General features: G+C 53.9%; 2 protein-coding genes across 2 annotated transcripts in view; one reads left to right on the top strand and one right to left on the bottom strand.

Annotated features, from left to right (window-relative positions):
• Positions 1–913: 913 nt before the first annotated feature.
• Positions 914–6,085, bottom strand: ZNF408 (zinc finger protein 408). Its single transcript, XM_004051028.4, has 5 exons — positions 5,713–6,085; positions 5,136–5,413; positions 4,047–4,108; positions 3,559–3,818; positions 914–2,473 (listed from the first exon to the last, which is right to left on the bottom strand). The coding sequence occupies exons 1-5, from the start codon at positions 5,762–5,764 to the stop codon at positions 963–965; spliced, it is 2,163 nt and encodes a 720-aa protein (XP_004051076.1). The 5' UTR covers positions 5,765–6,085; the 3' UTR covers positions 914–962.
• ARHGAP1 (Rho GTPase activating protein 1) overlaps positions 6,074–17,407 on the top strand; it is a 25,628-nt gene continuing 14,294 nt past the window's right edge. The window contains exons 1-3 of the mRNA XM_004051027.5: positions 6,074–6,262; positions 11,114–11,295; positions 11,514–11,609. Coding sequence (XP_004051075.2) covers positions 6,117–6,262; positions 11,114–11,295; positions 11,514–11,609 — 424 coding nt within the window. The 5' untranslated portion in view covers positions 6,074–6,116. The remainder of the gene's footprint in view (positions 6,263–11,113; positions 11,296–11,513; positions 11,610–17,407) is intronic.

Genomic DNA, 17,407 nt, shown 5'->3' with positions numbered 1-17,407 from the left:
CAGCTATGCCCCTTAAAACTTTCATCCAATGATTTCTGCCTCCCTGCCCCCAGCATGCGTGGATCAGTAAAGGGTACTGCCTCTGTTACGTTCATAGCTGTGTCCCAGTGCCTAGCACAGTGCAGGTCACAGTAAATGCAAAACACATGTCCTTCCCTGAACAGGGCTGCCTTTAGACCAGGCACACAGAGGGGCACAGATCTGGCCCTAGCCACCTCCCAAGGTGTTCAGTCTGGTTTTTTTTTTTTTTTTTTGAGACAGAGTCTTGCTCCGTCGCACAGGCTGGAGTGCAGTGGCGTGATCTCGGCTCACTGCAAGCTCCGCCTCCCAGGTTCATGCCATTCTCCTCCCTCAGCCTCCTGAGTAGTTGGGACCACAGGCGCTCGCCATCACGCATGGCTACTTTTTTTGTATTTTTAGTAGAGACGGGGTTTCACCGTGTTAGCCAGGATGGTCTCGATCCCCTGACCTCATGATCCGCCCGTCTCGGCCTCCCAAAGTGCTGGGATTACAGGCGTGAGCCACTGCGCCCGGCCCGGTGTTCAGTCTTAAAAGCCATTCGATTTGCTTCCAAATTGAAGTGCCTGTCCCTCAAGGAGCTCCATGGGTGTGACCATCCTGGTGCTAAGCACCCAGTCAGCAGTAGCGCTGCCAATGACCACTGCCTCACTGGGTCCCTTCAGCAGCGCTTAAACAATAAGCACCCTGTGGCGTTCCTAGGGAAGGAGGCAGAACAACAAGCTCTACCGGATGTCAATTCAAACATCTCTACTTCAGAAGAGGTTTGACCTAGTATGCTTGGAACACGATTTGGTGGTTCTTAAGCAGGAAGGGAAGTCCTTGATCTGTCTGTCATAGTAGACTCTAATCCCTACTAGGCAACCCCAAGAAAGAAGATGCAGACACGCAGCAGTGAGAAAGCACGAGTCTTTATGGAGCTGTGTCAGCAAAAGGCAAAGCTGTCAGGTGCCCATCTCCACCTCCACCACCTCTGCCCAGGCACCGAGGCCCATGTCCTTATGGATTAGCACCAGGCTGGGGGCGGCATCTGGCTCCTCTGGCACCACAAAGCACTTCTCCTGGCTTTCTGAAATGGTGACCTCAACAACATCCCTGGCGGGGGAGACTTCCTCCTCTCTGTGTGTGTCCAGCAGTTGTGGCTCAGCCTGCAGGAGCACCACGGTCGGCTCAGAAGCAGCAGAAGGCACAGAGGGTGGGCTGCAGGGTGCCTCGGGCCGGTGACTGAGCTGGTGCCGCCTGAGGCTCTGCGGGAGGGTGTAGCCCATGCCACAGGTGGGGCAGCGGTAGGGCTTGTCCTCCAAGTGAGATTTGAGGTGGCGCCGCAGCTTGGTGGCCAGCGTGTAAGCACGGCCACACTGGGGACAGGGAAAGGGCCTCTCTCCAGAGTGCAGGCGCTCGTGAGCTCGGAGGGTGTGTGGGTCTCGGAGGGCCTTGCCACACACCGGGCACAAGTGGGCCTCCCCGGTGTGTGAGATGAGATGGCGCCGCAGTTCAGGCAGCTGGGGGAAGGCATCGGCACAGTGTGGGCAGCGGTAAGGACGCTCCCCGGTGTGGAGCCGCAAATGCCCACGCAGGTTGCCCCGCTGACGAAACGCCCGGCCACAGTGCGGGCACAGGAAAGGCTTTTCTCCTGTATGGAGCCTCATATGGTTCCGCAGGGAGCCCTGGTTGGCCAGGGGCCGCCCACACACAGGGCATGGGCAAGGGGCAGGGGCAGCTGGCACCTGGTGGGTCTTGCGATGCAGCCGCAGGGAGGGCCGGCGGGCAAAGGCCTTGCCACACTGGTCACAAGCAAAGGGCCGGGCACCTGAATGTACCACCTGGTGCTCTTTGAGGTCTCGCTGGGTGCCATAGGCCTTGTCGCATTGTGGACAGGGGAAGGGCCGCACCCCACGGTGGCCCAGCATATGGGCTTTGAAGCTCTCCTCTGAGCTATAGCTCTTGCCACACTCAGTGCAAAGAAAGGGCTTGTGGCCCGTGTGCACAAATGCATGCTTCTTTAGGTGGCACAGCTGTAGGAATGCCTTGCCACACTCTCCACACCGGTACCGTCGCCCCTGCTTTGGGGAGCTTCCTGCTGGGCCAGGAGGGCTCCGCGAGAGTGTAGGGAAGCCAGGCTGCTGGGCTCCAGGCTCTGGGGTCTTTGCTCTGGGTGGGCACTGATCACTGGGGCTGTGTAACTTCTTGGCCAGGTAGCCATGCGGCTGGATGCCCCTGGCAGAAGATGAGAAACTGGCTCCACTGCCATCTGGGTCCTGCTGGGTAGCCGAATTGCTCTGAAGTTCAGGTGGCATCTGTGCCTGGGCCGGGTATTCCTCATCCACTTCGCCATCCTGAAGCAATGGGCCAAGTGGCTGGCTATCCTTGGAGAGTCTGTCCTGGGTTGGGAACTTAAGTCCAGGGCTCACCATATTCTCTGCTTGGATGCCAGAGGGTGACTGGGAACCAGGATCTGCAAGGCAAGGATGGGATACTGGGGTTAGGGAGCCTCAATGCAGATGGTGTTACCAGGGAATTACAGGATCAGATGTTTTCTCCCACCCAGCCCCTGAGCCTTAGAGGGAGCAATGATACCAATCTCTTCCCTGGAGCATGGGGTGCACACTCCATTTATCTTCCTGTCCAGCCTTAAGCGCCTTTTGGAGAAGCACTCCTGAGAGCCATGGGGTCCCAGCCATGTGGATAATCACTAGAATAAGGCCATCCCAGATGAAGAATCCCCTTGTTCGCCCCCTGGAGACACATATTTAGGATGTGATTCAAGACCCCTTCCAGCCGGGCACGGTGGCTCACACCTGTAAGCCTAGCACCTTGGGAGGCCGAGACAGGCAGATCACTTGAGGCCAGGAGTTCGAGACCAGCCTGGCTGCCATGGTGAAACCCCATCTCTACTAAAAATGCAAAAAAATTAGCTGAGGCTGAGGCAGGAGAATCACCTGAACCTGGGAGGCAGAGGTTGCAGCGAGCTGAGACCACACCATTGCACTCCAGCCTGGGCGACAGAGTGAGACTCCATCTCAAAAAAAAAAAACAACAACAACAAAACAAAACAAAAAAACCCCTTCCCACCTTAGCTCATCTGTAATATAAAAGAACCCCCACACCAGAGAGAAGAAACATGGGAGGCTGGAAACACTGTACATACAAAGCTTACTCTCTTCCTTACTATTCCAGGAAGCTCTTAGGAGGTAAAAGTTGCAAATATCTATATTGTTATTCCAAAGAACAGACACGTCGCTCTTCAACAGAAAGCAATGAATGACAATTCATAGTCTGAGACTGTCCCTTGCCTGAAAATTCTAGCCTTGCTGTATGTACCAACCCTAAGCTATTCAGTCATAATCCTTACCCAATACTAATCAAGCCCCACCCTCCTATCCCACGTTGAAAGATCCACCTTAAAACAGATTTTGAAAAGCTACTAAGACTCTATAGTGTCCTTCCTTACCGCAATGAGCCATAAACTCTGCTTTGTCTTATCAACAGGTTGTTTTGGCGGGGAAATTGCTGGGAAACCAGCATTTATTTGACACATACCTATGCAAGATTCTGCTGCATCCTCCCCAGGGGAGGCCACTTCCTGCTGTACAGCAGACTCCACTTCTGTCACCACTGCTACAGCTGCCTCTTTGTCCAGCCCAGGCTGGGTGAGACTTGGGCCCTCAGAGGAAGGCTGGGGCCACAGCAACAGTTCAGAGCCTGGCAGCACCAGCTGGTACACTAGCAGATGGAGCCTCTCGCTGATCCGCACTGGGGCCACATTTCCCTCACTCTCCAGCCTGCCCCGTTGTACCAAGCTGCAAAGCAAAGTAACAGCCAGCTAGGAGATGCTCACTATTCAAGTGGTCTTCCCCGAAAGCCCCAGTCCCCAAGCAGTCTGGGTCCTAAAGGACGCTGTGCCTTTGGAACATTCACTGCAAAAGAGCACTGAATAGGGAATGACAGTCAGCACCGGGTTCCATCCCAAACCACAACAGAAAACCTCAAAGGAACGAATATTCATGACACACTCTCCTCTGACTTACCTAGCCCAGCCAGAACTCTGCTCACAGGCACACACGTCTCCCCATGGGCCTAATGACAGGTTCTGAAATAAACCAACAAAAGTCCTTCTCAAATGTGTTCAAGGGGTCGGGTAGGAATAAAAAAAGAAACTAGATGAAACTTTCCTGGGACAAATTTAAGATGAAACTCCTGGAAGGTTAGAAGCCTCTGGTTCTCCTCTAACAGGACAGTGCTGTCTGATTCTTCATTCAGTAAGGACCAAAAAGTCTGTCTCCTCACCTCCCTTCCAAGGGTATGGAGAATTACTAAATTGAACACATTACTGTCTTCCAGTGAGTACTAAACAGAAAAAGTAATAAGGAACACCAGCTTTTTAAAATGGTATTTATTGGGCCAGGCGCGGTGGCTCACACCTGTAATCTCAGCACTTTGGGAGGCCCAGGCAGGCAGATTACTTGAGGCCAGGAGTTTGAGACCAGCCTCACCAACATGGTGAAACCCTGTCTCTACTAAAAATACAAAAATTAGCTGGGTGTGGTGGTGCACACCTGTAATCCCAGCTACTCGGGAGGCTGAGGCATGAGAATCACTTGAACCTGGGAAGTGGAGGTTGCAGTAAGGCGAGATCGTGCCACTGCACTCCAGCCTGGGCGACAAAGCAAGATTGTCTAAGAAAAAAGAAAAATAAATAAAATAAAATGGTACTTATTGTGCAGTGAAACCTTTCATCTTCACTATTTCATCAGCTCCTCCACATAATCCCAAGAGAGCCACTGCTTTGTTTCACGGATGAATTAAATGCGGCACGTAATTTAACCAGCTAGGTGACAAGGCTGGAATTTGATCCCATGCTTTCTTAATTCCAAAAACCTTAGCTCTTGACCTTCCTCACTCACTGCTGACACTGTATGATTCCAGCTTTCAACAACTTTTCAAACCTCGATTCTTTAACTACTGCTGCTGAGAGGAGACAGTCCTGAAAAGAAGAGACAAGACTATCTCCTATCTCTTGAAATACTCTCTTTCTTCAAATTGAAAAGCTGTCTAGCAATGTCCAAACCTCCCCTACATTTTCAAGGGCAGAGAGAAGTCGCTCTATCCTTCAATACCTCCTCCTGCCGTGGCTTTACTCCCTCGCCCTTCTCCTTGGAGGCAGACTCCTCTTCCAGCGGCCCCCACAGCAGGCCGGGCTGCAGGGGGTCCCCGACACACCAGACCCCCAAGCGCTGTTCCTTGGCGAGTGAGGGGCCAAGGGCCAAGCCCCGGGGAAGGCTCTTTAAAGCGAGGATGTCTCGGGTCGGCTCGGGTGGGACGTCTTTGAGGCCCTGCGTACAGCCTTCTCCGGAAGGGTTCCATCCTAAGTCCAGGCCCAGGCGCGGCTCGCGGGCTGCAGGGAGAAGGGAAGACGGTGAGGGAGCCACCCAAGAAGGTGGGAGGTGGGGAAAGGTGTGGGAGGAAACCGCAGGTCCAGCTGGGCCTGCGGAGCCCGAGGGACAGGTGAGGGCTCTAAGGAGGGCCCTGAAAGGTTTGAGGAGGCTCAAGGGCTCTTCAGAAGCCCCCAGCGACTCTGAGGGCACTGGAGGATCCTGGGATCCGAAGGAGAGGAGACTGAGGAGAAAGCTGACCACAGAGCGTCAGGTCCACCTGGGCCAAGGTTGAGGGTCGCGGACATCGCAGGTCACTCACCGAGTTGCAGCGCCTTCTTCCCCTCCAAGAGCAGCTCCTCCGCCTCCTCCATTCCGGGTCAGAAAGCCTCCCTACGCCGGAAGTGAGCGTCCTCTTCTCAGCTCCTCCAGGAAACAGTCACGGGACTTCCAAATTTTTTTCTCAGGAAAGAAGCCTCAGAGTTGGACCTCATTGGTGCACAGGACTGGGAGTTTGGGAGTACTGGGGAGGCAGAACTCTGTCCGAGAGCAATGCGAACCTCGGATTCCGAAGGTGCACCAGTGATTCGACTAGCTGGGAAAGCGGAACTAATTGTTCCAGCCATCTCTTTGGGAGCGACGAGTCGGACAGTTATGCTGTTACCTCCCCGAGGCAGGCACTTAGGCGGGCATGTGCAGGAAGTGGGCGGGGCTCCTGGAAAGGCCATGTTTGGGGCCGGAAGTGGGTTGGAGGTGTGGCGGAAATGGTTGGGGATAGAAGAGAGCGGGAGGGGGCGGTTCCCGTTCCACCTCGGAGCCGGATGTTTGCCGAGCTTTGACAGGCGTGGCAGAGGGAGCGGTGCCCGAGCGCGGTGAGCTGCTGGGCGCGGGGTCTCCCCGGGTGGGGATGGGGAAAGGAAAGGAGCTGGCCAGGTCGTCCGAAGGGATGGGGTCCGGATGGGGAGGACCGGAGCAGATCCGAGGAGGGGAACGGGGGTGGAACTGGGCTCAGAGGCCTGGCCTTCCTGCAGGGTTTCTGCCCCATTTTGGCGCCTGCATTAAGAGGACTTAATCATTTTCACTACCTTCTTCCTGCCTTCCCCAGGGCAGAGTCCAGGCCGGATCGCTGTCATCCAGCAAGCCGGCGGGAGGGGGAAATCTCCCAGATATGATCTGGCAAAGCACTAAGAACAAGAAATTTGGGGGAAGTGTTCCTCCTTGCCACTTATTAGGCCACGCTTTCAGTTCAACTTATTTATTTTTTTAAGACGGAGTTTCACTCTTATTGCCCAGGCTGGAGTCTCGGTTCACCGCAACCTCCGCCTCCCGGATTCAAGCGATTCTCCTGCCTCAGCCTCCTGAGTAGCTGGGATTACAGGCGTCCGCCACCACGCCCGGCTAATTTTTGTATTTTTAGTAGAGACAGGGTTTCACCATGTTGGCCAGGCTGGTCTCCATCTCCTGACCTCGTGATCCTCCCGCCCCCGCCTCCCAAAGTGCTGGGATTATAGACGTGAGCCACTGCGCCCGGCCTCAGTTCAACTTCTTAATCTGTGAAACAGGATAATTGCAAAATGTAACCTGGGCTTTGTAAACCGTGAAGCTCTATGCAAACATAATTGTAGTTGAGAGTTGTAATTGCTGTTGTGTTGTGGTGGGATTTGCAACTGGGAGGCCGATTCCAACATTGAGAATATGATTTCTTTTCTTTTTTTTTTTAGACGGAGTCTCACTCTGTCGCCCAGGCTGGAGTGCAGTGGCGTGATCTCGGCTCACTGCAACCTCCGCCTCCCGGGTTCAAGCGATTCTTCTGCCTCAGCCTCCCAGGTAGCTGGGAGTACAGGCGCGCGCCACCACACCCGGCTAATTTTTGTATTTTTAGTAGAGATGGGGTTTCACCATCTTGGCCAGGTTGGTCTCCAAATCCTGACCTTGTGATCCGCCCGCCTCGGCCTCCCAAAGTGCTGGGATTACAGCCGTGAACCACCGTGCCCGGCTGGTCCTCTCTTTCCTCACTGTAAAATGAGCTTAGTAGAACATGCCTCATCAGTGCTATCGTGAGGTTGAGTTTGTGTCCCCAGTTCATGGTCCTATATAGGCCCTCAACAAGTGTGGGTTCCCTTCTTTACTTAGGAGATGAATTAATTGGTTCATTCATTCAACAAATGATAGCATCTACTATATATCAGGTGTCATTCTGAATAGACCAGAAGTTCTTAAACAGTGATTCTCAGAAGGTGTATGAACCTCTTAAAATTGCATACATCTCCTAACTTTTCTTAGGGAAAAAGTCCACACATGTTACCAATTTCAGAAAAGTCTACAACTTCCTAAAAGTGATTGCCTAAGGTGATCCTTAAGATTTTTGTAAAGGTTTACCTGCTGAGAATGGAAAAATTAATCGCAGAGTTGGGTGTATTTTGCACAGAGTAGAGCAGGCTTGTGAGTGGCTGGTGTCTTAAACAGGCAGGATACTTCATTTCTACTACTTGATGTTAGAATTTCCCTGTGCTAGCTTCCTCACCCTCCCACTGAATGGGAGTTTAACTTCCAGGCTCAGAGAAGGTAACAGCTGTGGGTTGGGGGTGGTGGGAGGGGCCAGTCTGACTGGGAGATGGGAACCACTGGGCTTAGTTATGCTGGGAAAGGAGGTTATGTGGGGGGTTGAGGGAGGTCATGTCTGGGAGAACTGACAGCATAGAAGAGCAGTCACTGGAAAAGAGGTGAAGTTCAAGTTCAGCTCCCTTTTAGATGGTCTCCTTCTCCCTCCTTCACATGTACCCCAGCTCCCAGCTGCTCCTTTTTTTTTTTTTTTTTTTTTTTTTGAAACGGAGTTTTGCTCTTTTGCCCAGGATGGAGTGAAGTAGCGTGATCTCAACTCACTGCAACCTCCACCCCCTGGGTTCAAGTGATTCTCCTGCCTCAGCCACCTGAGTAGCTGGGATTACAGGCACCCACCACCATGCCTGGCTATTTTTTTTTTTTTGTATTTTTAGTAGAGATGGGGTTTCACCATGTTGGCAAGGCTGGTCTCGAACTCCTGACCTCCGGTGACCCACCCACCTTGGGCTCCCAAAGTGCTAGGATTACAGGCATGAGCCACCGTGCCCAGCCCCGGCTGCTCCTTCTAATCCTGTTGTTCACTGCAGCACAAAGTATTTCTGAACACTGGAGAATTATATTTCTGGGAGGTGCCATTGCCTCTACAGAGGAGGAAATTTAGGCCCAAGTAGGAAAAGGACTTGCTCAGCATCTTTGCAGCTCACTGGCTTAGGCAGGATGATAATCCAGCTCTCCATACTACCTCATCATTTCATGGCATCAGCACCTACTGTGTGCAGAAAGATGTCTCTGGGATAGCTGTAGGTGGGGCTGAAGGAACCCCTGGTCCCTGGGCAGCGACAGGCTGAATAGAAAGGGTGGAGAGAAGGCTCTGGCCTGGAGGGGGTTGCTTTGAGCTGGATTCTGTCTTTATTACCCTGCTGGAGGTCACTATGGGGAGCAGCTCCCACAGCCTCCTGGCTGGATGGCAGGAAGCACATGTAGATATTGAAGGGTTGAAGGGTTGAAGGCTGAAGGGGAGTGAGGGAGCTGGGCTTTGGCATCACTCAGAGAAATGCATTCCTGACTGTGAGGGATCATTCTTCTCTGTGTTCTTGGGAAGGGATTATATTTTGGTGGTAACCAGGGGTAGTGGATGAGGGCAGGGGACAGGGAGAGGAAGAAGAGGGTTTTTTTGGGGCCGTTTTCGCTGGTTGGCTTTGGCTTGGGAGCATGAAACAGCGTTACCACTCAATCCATGTGGTTGCCCTGGTGATAGGGTGGCTGTTGCTAGGCACAGGGAGAGGGCTCACCATCCAGGGCCCTTGGCTGTGATGTGATGTGTGCAGGAGGTTTTCAAGTGGCCTCAGAGCCCAGAGTCTGTGGCTCCGGGATGGCAGCTCTCCCCCTCTTCTTCCTGCCCACCGCCAGGGCTTGTCTGCTCTCCTTATCTGCCCTGCTGATTCTCTGACCATATATGTCAGTTCTGGGGCTCCAGGAATGCAGCTGGACATGGAGCAGCCTCTTCCCTGGGGTTAGACTGAATAGGTTGAACTAAAAACTGCCCTCCCTCATGTGGGGAGCTTGTGGCAGGACGGGGAGTTGCTGCCCATTAGGGCTGAGGGCAGAGGTGCCTACCCCCAGGCTGCATGCGGCTGCAGCCTTCTGGCCAGATTCCAGACCTACAGAAACCCAGCTTGGTGGTCAACTCTGCCTTGTGCCTGCCGGAGCTGCTGTTCTGCTGGTGACCTCCTCATCTCAGCACCCCAGACATCACGAGCATCCCCCTTTCCCATCTGCGCCCTCCAATCCTTAGGGCCGTCAACCTTTCCACCTTGAAACTGGTGTCAGGAGCACCCTGCAGAGTAAGAGTGGGCTTGGACGCCCCTAGGAGCCTGCAGACTGTCTGCAATGACTGGCAGGCGATTCCACATCCCCTGCTGCTAGTTCCTGTCCTGGAGCAAGCCCAGCTGGGCCCCTCAGCCATAGCTTTTTTTTTAAATTTTTTTTTTGGGGGATGGAGTCTTGCTCTGTCGCCTAGGCTGGAAGTGCAATGGCACAATCTCGGCTCACTGCAACCTCCGCCTCCTGGGTTCAAGTGATTCTCCTGCCTCAGCTTCCTGAGTAGCTGGGATTACAGATGCCTGCCACCATGCCCAGCTAGTTTTTGTATTTTTAGTAGAGACGGGGTTTCACCATGCTGGCCAGGCTAGTCTTGAACTCCTGACCTCAGGTGATCCGCCTGCCTCGGCCTCCCAAAGTGCTGGGATTACAGGCGTGAGCCACCATGCCCGGCCAGCCATAGCCATTTTTTTCTGGGACCCTGTAGTCTCTGGCTTCCTCCTCCCCTCTGGGCCAGGAATGAGGGATGGAGTGGCCAGGACCACAGGTGATCTTTTTCATTTCAGGCATAGGATGGATTTGGAGACCCTATGTTCCTTAGTTTTTTTTTTTTTTTTTTTTTTTTGAGATGGAGTTTCACTCTTGTTGCCCAGGCTGTAGTGCAATTGGCACATTCTTGGCTCACTGCAACCTCCGTCTCCCGGGTTCAAGTGATTCTCCTGCCTCAGCCTCCTGAGTAGCTGGGATTGCAGGCGCTCGCCACCACGCCCAGCTATTTTTTTGTATTTTTAGTAGAGATGGGGTTTCACCATGTTGGCCAGGCTGGTCTTGAACTCCTGACCTCAGGTGATCCGCCCACCTTGGCCTCCCAAAGTGCTGGGATTACAGGCATGAGCCACGGTGCCCAGCATGTTCCTTAGATTCTTACAACATTTCTACCCCTGTAACTGCTAGAGCCTGGGAGGCTTCTGTGTCCAGGTCTCCTGAGGCGAGGGGCATGGACCTCTGCCCTCTACAGCTGGGACTGCATCACTGAGCCAGCTGGGTGGCAGGCGGCACAGGACCTGGCACAGCTCTTCCCTCCCCAGCTGCAGGGCCTGGAGGGAGGTGCTGAGCTGTGCCATCCTCTGCCCCAGCTGCCTTTTCTGGCAACACGCCTGAGCCACGGAGCCAGGAGAACCCAGAGCTACGTGGGGCTCTTGGCGGGGATGAGGAGTGTTGAGGAATAGGGACAGGGAGCCTGGGAGAGGGAATGGTGGGGGCAGGAGGGCACGCAGTGGAGGTCGCAGAAGGTGAAAAGAGCAGGTCACTGACCTGCCACCTGTCTTCCTCTCTCCCAGGTTTCTCTTAAGGTTCTGCAGGGCAAGGCTGTCTGGGACAGGCTTGGCCATGGATCCGCTCTCAGAGCTGCAGGATGATCCGACCTTGGATGACACCAGCGAGGCTCTGAACCAGCTGAAGCTGTCCTCCATCGATGAGAAGAACTGGCCCTCGGATGAAATGCCTGACTTCCCCAAGTCAGGTGGGCTGTGTCTGGTCTCAGGCAGCTACAGGCGCTTTAGAGGGGGATGCACTCCTTCTGCTGAAGGGAAACGCCAGGAGGGCAGGATGGGGCAGACCAGTCCCAGGTTTGGGCTGGGAGCACAGGCCTTACTGGGGGAAGGGCCAGACAGCATGCCTGTGGGGCAGAGCATGGTGCCAGCCCCCTGGCTTGTCCCCTGACCCTGCTGTGTTCCTCAGATGACTCCAAAAGCAGCTCCCCGGAACTTGTCACACACCTGAAGTGGGATGACCCATACTATGACATCGCCCGGCACCAGATTGTGGAGGTGGCAGGTAAGCACACCCAACACTATTTTCCTAACCCTCAGAGCTCCTGGCCTCAGGAAGTCAGCCCTTCACACCACAGGGGAAGGGCCTCTCTGCAGTCTGACCCCTGGCCCTGGCGCTCCTGGCATGTGGGGAGCCATGTGGCCTAGTGGCTTTGAAGTCAGAAAGCCCTGGGTTTGATCTCCAGCTCTGCTCTTTGAACTCTAATTTCTTACTTGTGGGTTACAATAATGAATGCATGTCAGGGCCTAGCCCAGAGCCAGAACACAGTTGGCCTTGAATAAGTAGCCTTCCCTTCCCCTCGTTCTATTGCCCTCCTACCCCTCCACCCTAATGTTGGCTTTTCCACCCTATCAGTTACTGGGGAGGATGAGGAGTGCCAGTCCTTCCTGGGAAATCGTAGCCCTAGGGAAGTCTGGAATGGGCAGAGCCTCTTTCCAGAAATGGGGAGGGGGCACATGGCTCCCTGGAGATATGCTGGCATATCTCAGATTCCTGGCAGGTATGCTGCCCTGCTGAGAGTGGGTACAGAGCCCCGCTTAGGTCTCTGTCTCAGGGAGCTCCCTCCCTCCTGTTCATAATGGGGGACCCGGAAGAAACCAGGAGCCAGGGAGTCAGGCTGATGAGGTCGTTGCTGCCCTTAGGGCCCCACTTTAGAAGGAGCAGCTGGAATCTAGGATCCTTTATCTTTTCCCTAACATTTGTCCATCCTTGCTGGTGAGGCCAGGCATTCATAAGCAGGGTGGCAGCATGGCCCTGCTCTGAGGCATTGGCGTGGGCAAGGAGAACCTGGCGGACACCGGCCCTGGAAGAAGCCTGTCTGGCTATGGGGGTGCTGGGCTTGGAGAGGGAGGGGGCAGTTGAGAGGATTGCCCCAAACGTCAAAGGTGTTTCCATGGCGTTTGTATTCTTGGCGCCTGCCCTGATCTGGGTTGAGGGCCTTGGCTCTGGCCTCATTCACCCCCTGCAGAAGCAAGGCTGAGAGTTTTTTCCCCAGTCTGGTCCTGAATTGGGCACAGGAAAGTCACCTTGAAGGTTCTGAACTTGACTGGAGTCTGGGGGGTACCTGATGTGAAGGAGTCTCTGTCCTGACATCATCCTGGCCTGTTTGGTCAAGGCAGAGCTGGGGGAGCCTGCCCCTCCCCACCTCCGTGGGTGACACCTCCTTCCCCACAACACCCGCACAGAGCTGCAATTTGTTTCTATTTCCCTAGACTGCGATGAGCCTGAGGGGGCCCAGCCAGGTAGGTGTCAGTCCTGGCTCGCTGTGCTTGTCCTCTCTGGACTGCAATCTCTGGGGCTGTGGATCAGGAAGGGCTCTCGGTGGAGGCCAGATGGGGCTAGCTTAATTGCAGTCCCACCCTGGGGAGCTGGGAGCTGGTGGTGCCTGGGAGTCGGAAATAGCAGAAGATTTATGGGAGGTAGGATGGGGGTGGGGGAGGCTGTGTGGGGACACACCCAGGCCCCAAAGGGAAAGGAGCTTGCGGGAGGGTCTGGCCTTGGGCAATGGCCTCTGAGTGGTGGCTCAGGGACCTTCTGGGTGATGGTGTCCCCATGGATGTCCCTCCCTGATTGCTTAGAGGAGGCTGGATTGGCATCACCAGGCACTCATTTGATGAGACCATGGAGATGTCCGGGAGAAGCCCTTGTAGGAAGGGAGGGTGGGTTATAGCCTCAGCTCTCCCTGCCGGGAATAGTTGTCATGCCCCAGGGTCAGATTTGGCTCAGTCCCAGTGGGTTCTTTCCAGTGGTGTGCTGGTAAATGGCTCTCTGAAGAGGGGAAAAAAGGCCATGATTTGTAGCATTTGCAGTTTCTGCCTCCCAGCTCTCTAGCTACCAACATGATGTCAACTGGCTTGCAAAATTCCTGACCATTGAACAGCTTAACAAATGTGTGAGCTGGCTGTAGCACATGACTGGCTCCGTCAGCCCAGCCCTACCTCCCAGGTCCCAGGCCTGCTGGTCCGGTTGTGGGTGGGGCTGGTTTGAGGGGGCCCAGAATGCCTGGGGAGACCCGTTGGTGATTAACTCCAGGGCCACCCTGGGAGAGTTCCTGATTGCTATCTGGGGAACACAGAGGCCTCCTTCTCAGGCGGCTTGTCTCTCCCTGGTGCTTTGTACAAATGCTGCCCCTCCCTCCTCATTGAGTCTTCTCCCCAGTGCTCTGGAGACATTAGAGCTGCCAGCTCCTTTGTCTTTAAAGCTCCTGGGCAGGGCCAGGCCCTTGGCTCAAGCCTGTAGTCCCAGCACTTTGGGAGTCCAAGGCGGGTGGATCACAAGGTCAGGCGTTTGAGACCAGCCTGGCCAACATAGTGAAACCCCGTCTCTACTAAAAATTAAAAAAAAAAAAAAAAAAAAAAAATTAGCCGGGCATGGTGGTGGGTGCCTGTAATCCCAGCTACTTGGGGGGCTGAGGCGGGAGAATCACTTGAACCTGGAAGGCGGAGGTTGCAGTGAGCCAAGATCGCGCCACTGCCCTCCAGCCCAGGCGACAGTGCAAGACTCCATCTCAAAAACAATTACAAAGCTCCTGGGCAGAAGTTGACTCTGATCTGAGATTAGGAGGGGGAGTTTTGAGCTTCTTTCCATGTGCTCCTTGTAGCAGCAGCTGCCCTGCCTGCTGGCAAATACTAAGCTACCCAAGGACTTGGGCATTGGACCCCCACTCCAGGAAGCTGGAGGACAGGGGCTAGACCTGGTGTTGCCCATCCTGTCATTCCTCGCCTATCTGGGAGTCTCACCATCTGACCCACCCCCTTTTTACCCACATCTTCATCCTGGCTTCATTCAGTGTACGTTCACAGAATCCTGAAACAACACTTTGGGAGGCCGAGGTAGGTGGATCACTTGAAGCCAGGAGTTTGAGAGCAGCCTGGCCAACATGGCGAAACCCCGTCTCTACTAAAAATACAAAAAAAAAAAACTAGTCGGGCGTGGTGGCAGGTGCCTGTAATCCCACCTGCTCAGGAGGCTGAGGCAGGAGAATCACTTGAACCCAGAAGGCGGAGGTTGCAGTCAGCGGAGATCGCGCCACTGCACTCCAGCCTGGGTGACAAAAAAAGAACCCTGAAATGAGACTTGTAGTCCGCATTAGGGATTCAATAAGGAAAAACACAGCTCCCCTTCTTCAAGAAGCTAACAGCCAGGCCGGGTGCAGTGGCTCACGCCTGTAATCCCAGCACTTTGGGAGGCCAAGGTGGGCGGATCACGGGGTCAGGAGATGGAGACCATCCTGGCTAACACTGTGAAACCCTGTCTCTATTGAAAATACAAAAAATATAAGCGAGGCATGGTGGTGGGCGCCTGTAGTCCCAGCTACTTGGGAGGCTGAGGCAGGAGAATGGCGTGAACCTGGCGGGGTGGAGGTTGTGGTGAGCCGAGATCACGCCACTGCACTCCAGCCTGGGCGACACAGCAAGACTCCGTCTCAACAAAAAAAAAAAAAAAAGGAAACTAACAGCCAGCTGAGCGTGGTGGCTCAGTAATCTGTAATCCCAGTGCTTTGGAAGGCGAGGTGGGAGGATTGCTTGAGGCCAGGAGTTTAGGACCAGCCTGGGCAACATAGTGAAACCCTGTCTCTACAAAAATAATAACAATAAATTAGCCAGGTGTGGTAGCCTGTGCCTGTAGTCCTAGCTACTTGGGAGGCTGAGGTGGGAGGATCCTTTCAGTCCAGGAGTTGGAGGCTGCAGTGAGCTATGATTGCACCACTGCACTCCAGCCTGGATGATAGAGCAAGATCCTGGCTCAAAGAAAAAAAAAAAAGATTACAGTCTAGTGAAGTGGTTCTTAAAACTGGTCACAGTCCACTTTGCAACTATGAAAGGTATCCCCAGGATAGGGGGGATCTCTTTGACTGAAAAAAAAAAAAAAAGTGCAGCCAGGTGCGGTGGCTCACACCTAGTAATCCCAGCACTTTGGGAAGCCAAGGCTGGTGGATCACGAGGTCAGGAGTTTGAGACCAGCCTGATGAACACGGAGAAACCCCGTCTCTACTAAAAATACAAAATTAGCTGGGGTTAAGGCCAGGCGCGGTGGCTCATGCCTATAATCCCAGCATTTTGGGAGGCTGAGGCGGGCGGATCATGAGGTCAGGAGATCGAGACCATCCTGGCTAACACAGTGAAACCCCATCTCTACTAAAAATACAAAAAATTTTCCGGGCGTAGTGGCGGGCGCCTGTAGTCCCAGCTACTCAGGGGCCTGAGGCAGGAGAATAGCGTGAACCCGGGAGGCGGAGCTTGCAGTGAGCGGAGATCGTGCCACTGCACTCCAGCCTGGGCAACAGAGCGAGACGCCGTCTCAAAAAAAAAAAAAAAAAAAAATTAGCTGGGTGTGGTGGTGCATGCCTGTAATCCCAGCTACTCAGGAGGCTGAGGCAGGAGAATCGTTTGAACCCAGGAGGTAGAGGTTGCAGTGAGCTGAGATCACGCCACTTCACTTCAGCCTGGGCGACAGAGCGAGACTGTCTCAAAAAAAAAAAGTGCACATGCTTGTAATATTTGTCATATAACATCATGGAGGTGCTGTGTCTGCTGAGCACATTGGTGGAGCCCTGGTTCAGAACCCAAAGCTTCCCACTTACAAAGTGCTCTGGCCAGCTGAGAGGAGGCACCACAGGCCTCCAGCCCTCCCCCCAACAGCTTCCCTAACCAGTTGCTACCTCTTAAATTTTAGACCCAGGGGCCTCACAGACTTTCTGCCCTGGCTGAATCCTCAAATCTGCCAGCCAATGAGGCCTGCCTTGCTGCTGGTGCAGATGTGAGGTGCAGGGACTCATGGGCTGGAAGGAAAGATTCTTTTGGTAGCCCCCATTGTCCTCGAGCATTTCCCCCATATCCTGGTTATTTCCTCGCTTAGAAGGAGGTAGGCAGATGAGGCCCCCTCTCCCCAGGCTGGTGGTAGGCATCTCTGGGGTTTCTGAAGCTCCAGACTAGTGAGACTGGGCTTGCCAGTCTAACCCTTTGTCCCTGGCCCCTGCCAGTCTGCTTTTCCTTCCACTGTCAGAGCCAGTGGGAAGTGAATCAGAGCAGGCACATAGCCCCAGAGCCACCCCCAGCTGGCCTCCGGGATCTCAGCACCTCAGGATCTAGGCTAGGGTATGAAAGAGAGCAGGTACCACCTGGTCCTTCAAAACAGACCTGCCGGGATGGAGCTGCACCTCCTCTGCAGACAAGCTGGTAGAGGATTCTCTACTTGCAAATCTGGAGACGTTCTGTCCTGAGCTTTGGGAAACTCACTGTCTGAAGCAGTCTGACCCATAACCAAAGCATAATCAAGAACAAACACAGAGGCCAGGTGCTGTGGCTCATGCCTATAATCCCAATACTTTGGGAGGCTGAGGTGTGCGGATCATCTGAGGTCAGAAGTTGGAGACCAGCCTGGCTAACATGGTGAAACCCTGTCTCTACTAAAATACAAAAATTAAGGCTGGGCATGGTGGCTCACGCCTGTATATCATAGCATTTTGGGAGGCTGAGGCGAGCAGATCACCTGAGGTCGGGAGTTTGAGACCAGCCTGACAAACATGGTGAAACCCCGTCTCTACTAAAAATACAAAAATTAGCTGGGTGTGGTGGGACATGCCTGTAGTCCTAGCTACTCAGGATGCTGGGGCAGGAGAATCACTTGAACCCGGGACTCAAAGGTTGCAGTGAGCCGAGATCACGCCATTGCACTCCAGCCTGGGTAACAAGAGCGAAACTCCATCTCAAAAAAAAAAAAAAAAAAAAATTAGCCTGGTGTGCTGGCACCTGCCTGTAGTCCTTGCTACTTGGGCGGCTGAGGCAGGAGAATCTCTTGAA

Source organism: Gorilla gorilla, chromosome 9, assembly GCF_029281585.2.
Source record: "Gorilla gorilla gorilla isolate KB3781 chromosome 9, NHGRI_mGorGor1-v2.1_pri, whole genome shotgun sequence".
NCBI classification, from domain to species: domain Eukaryota; kingdom Metazoa; phylum Chordata; class Mammalia; order Primates; family Hominidae; genus Gorilla; species Gorilla gorilla.
Note: the sequence above shows the minus strand (reverse complement) of the source record. Positions and strands in the feature narration are given on the sequence as shown.

Coding starts and splice junctions, on each gene's coding strand:
- ZNF408 (XM_004051028.4), bottom strand. CDS start 5,764: ATGGAGGAGGCGGAGGAGCTGCTCTTGGAGGGGAAGAAGGCGCTGCAA. Junction 4,109..5,135: donor TAAAGCCACGGCAGGAGGAG/GTATTGAAGGAT, acceptor GGTTTATTTCAG/AACCTGTCATTAGGCCCATG. Junction 3,819..4,046: donor CAGAGTTCTGGCTGGGCTAG/GTAAGTCAGAGG, acceptor TTTGCTTTGCAG/CTTGGTACAACGGGGCAGGC.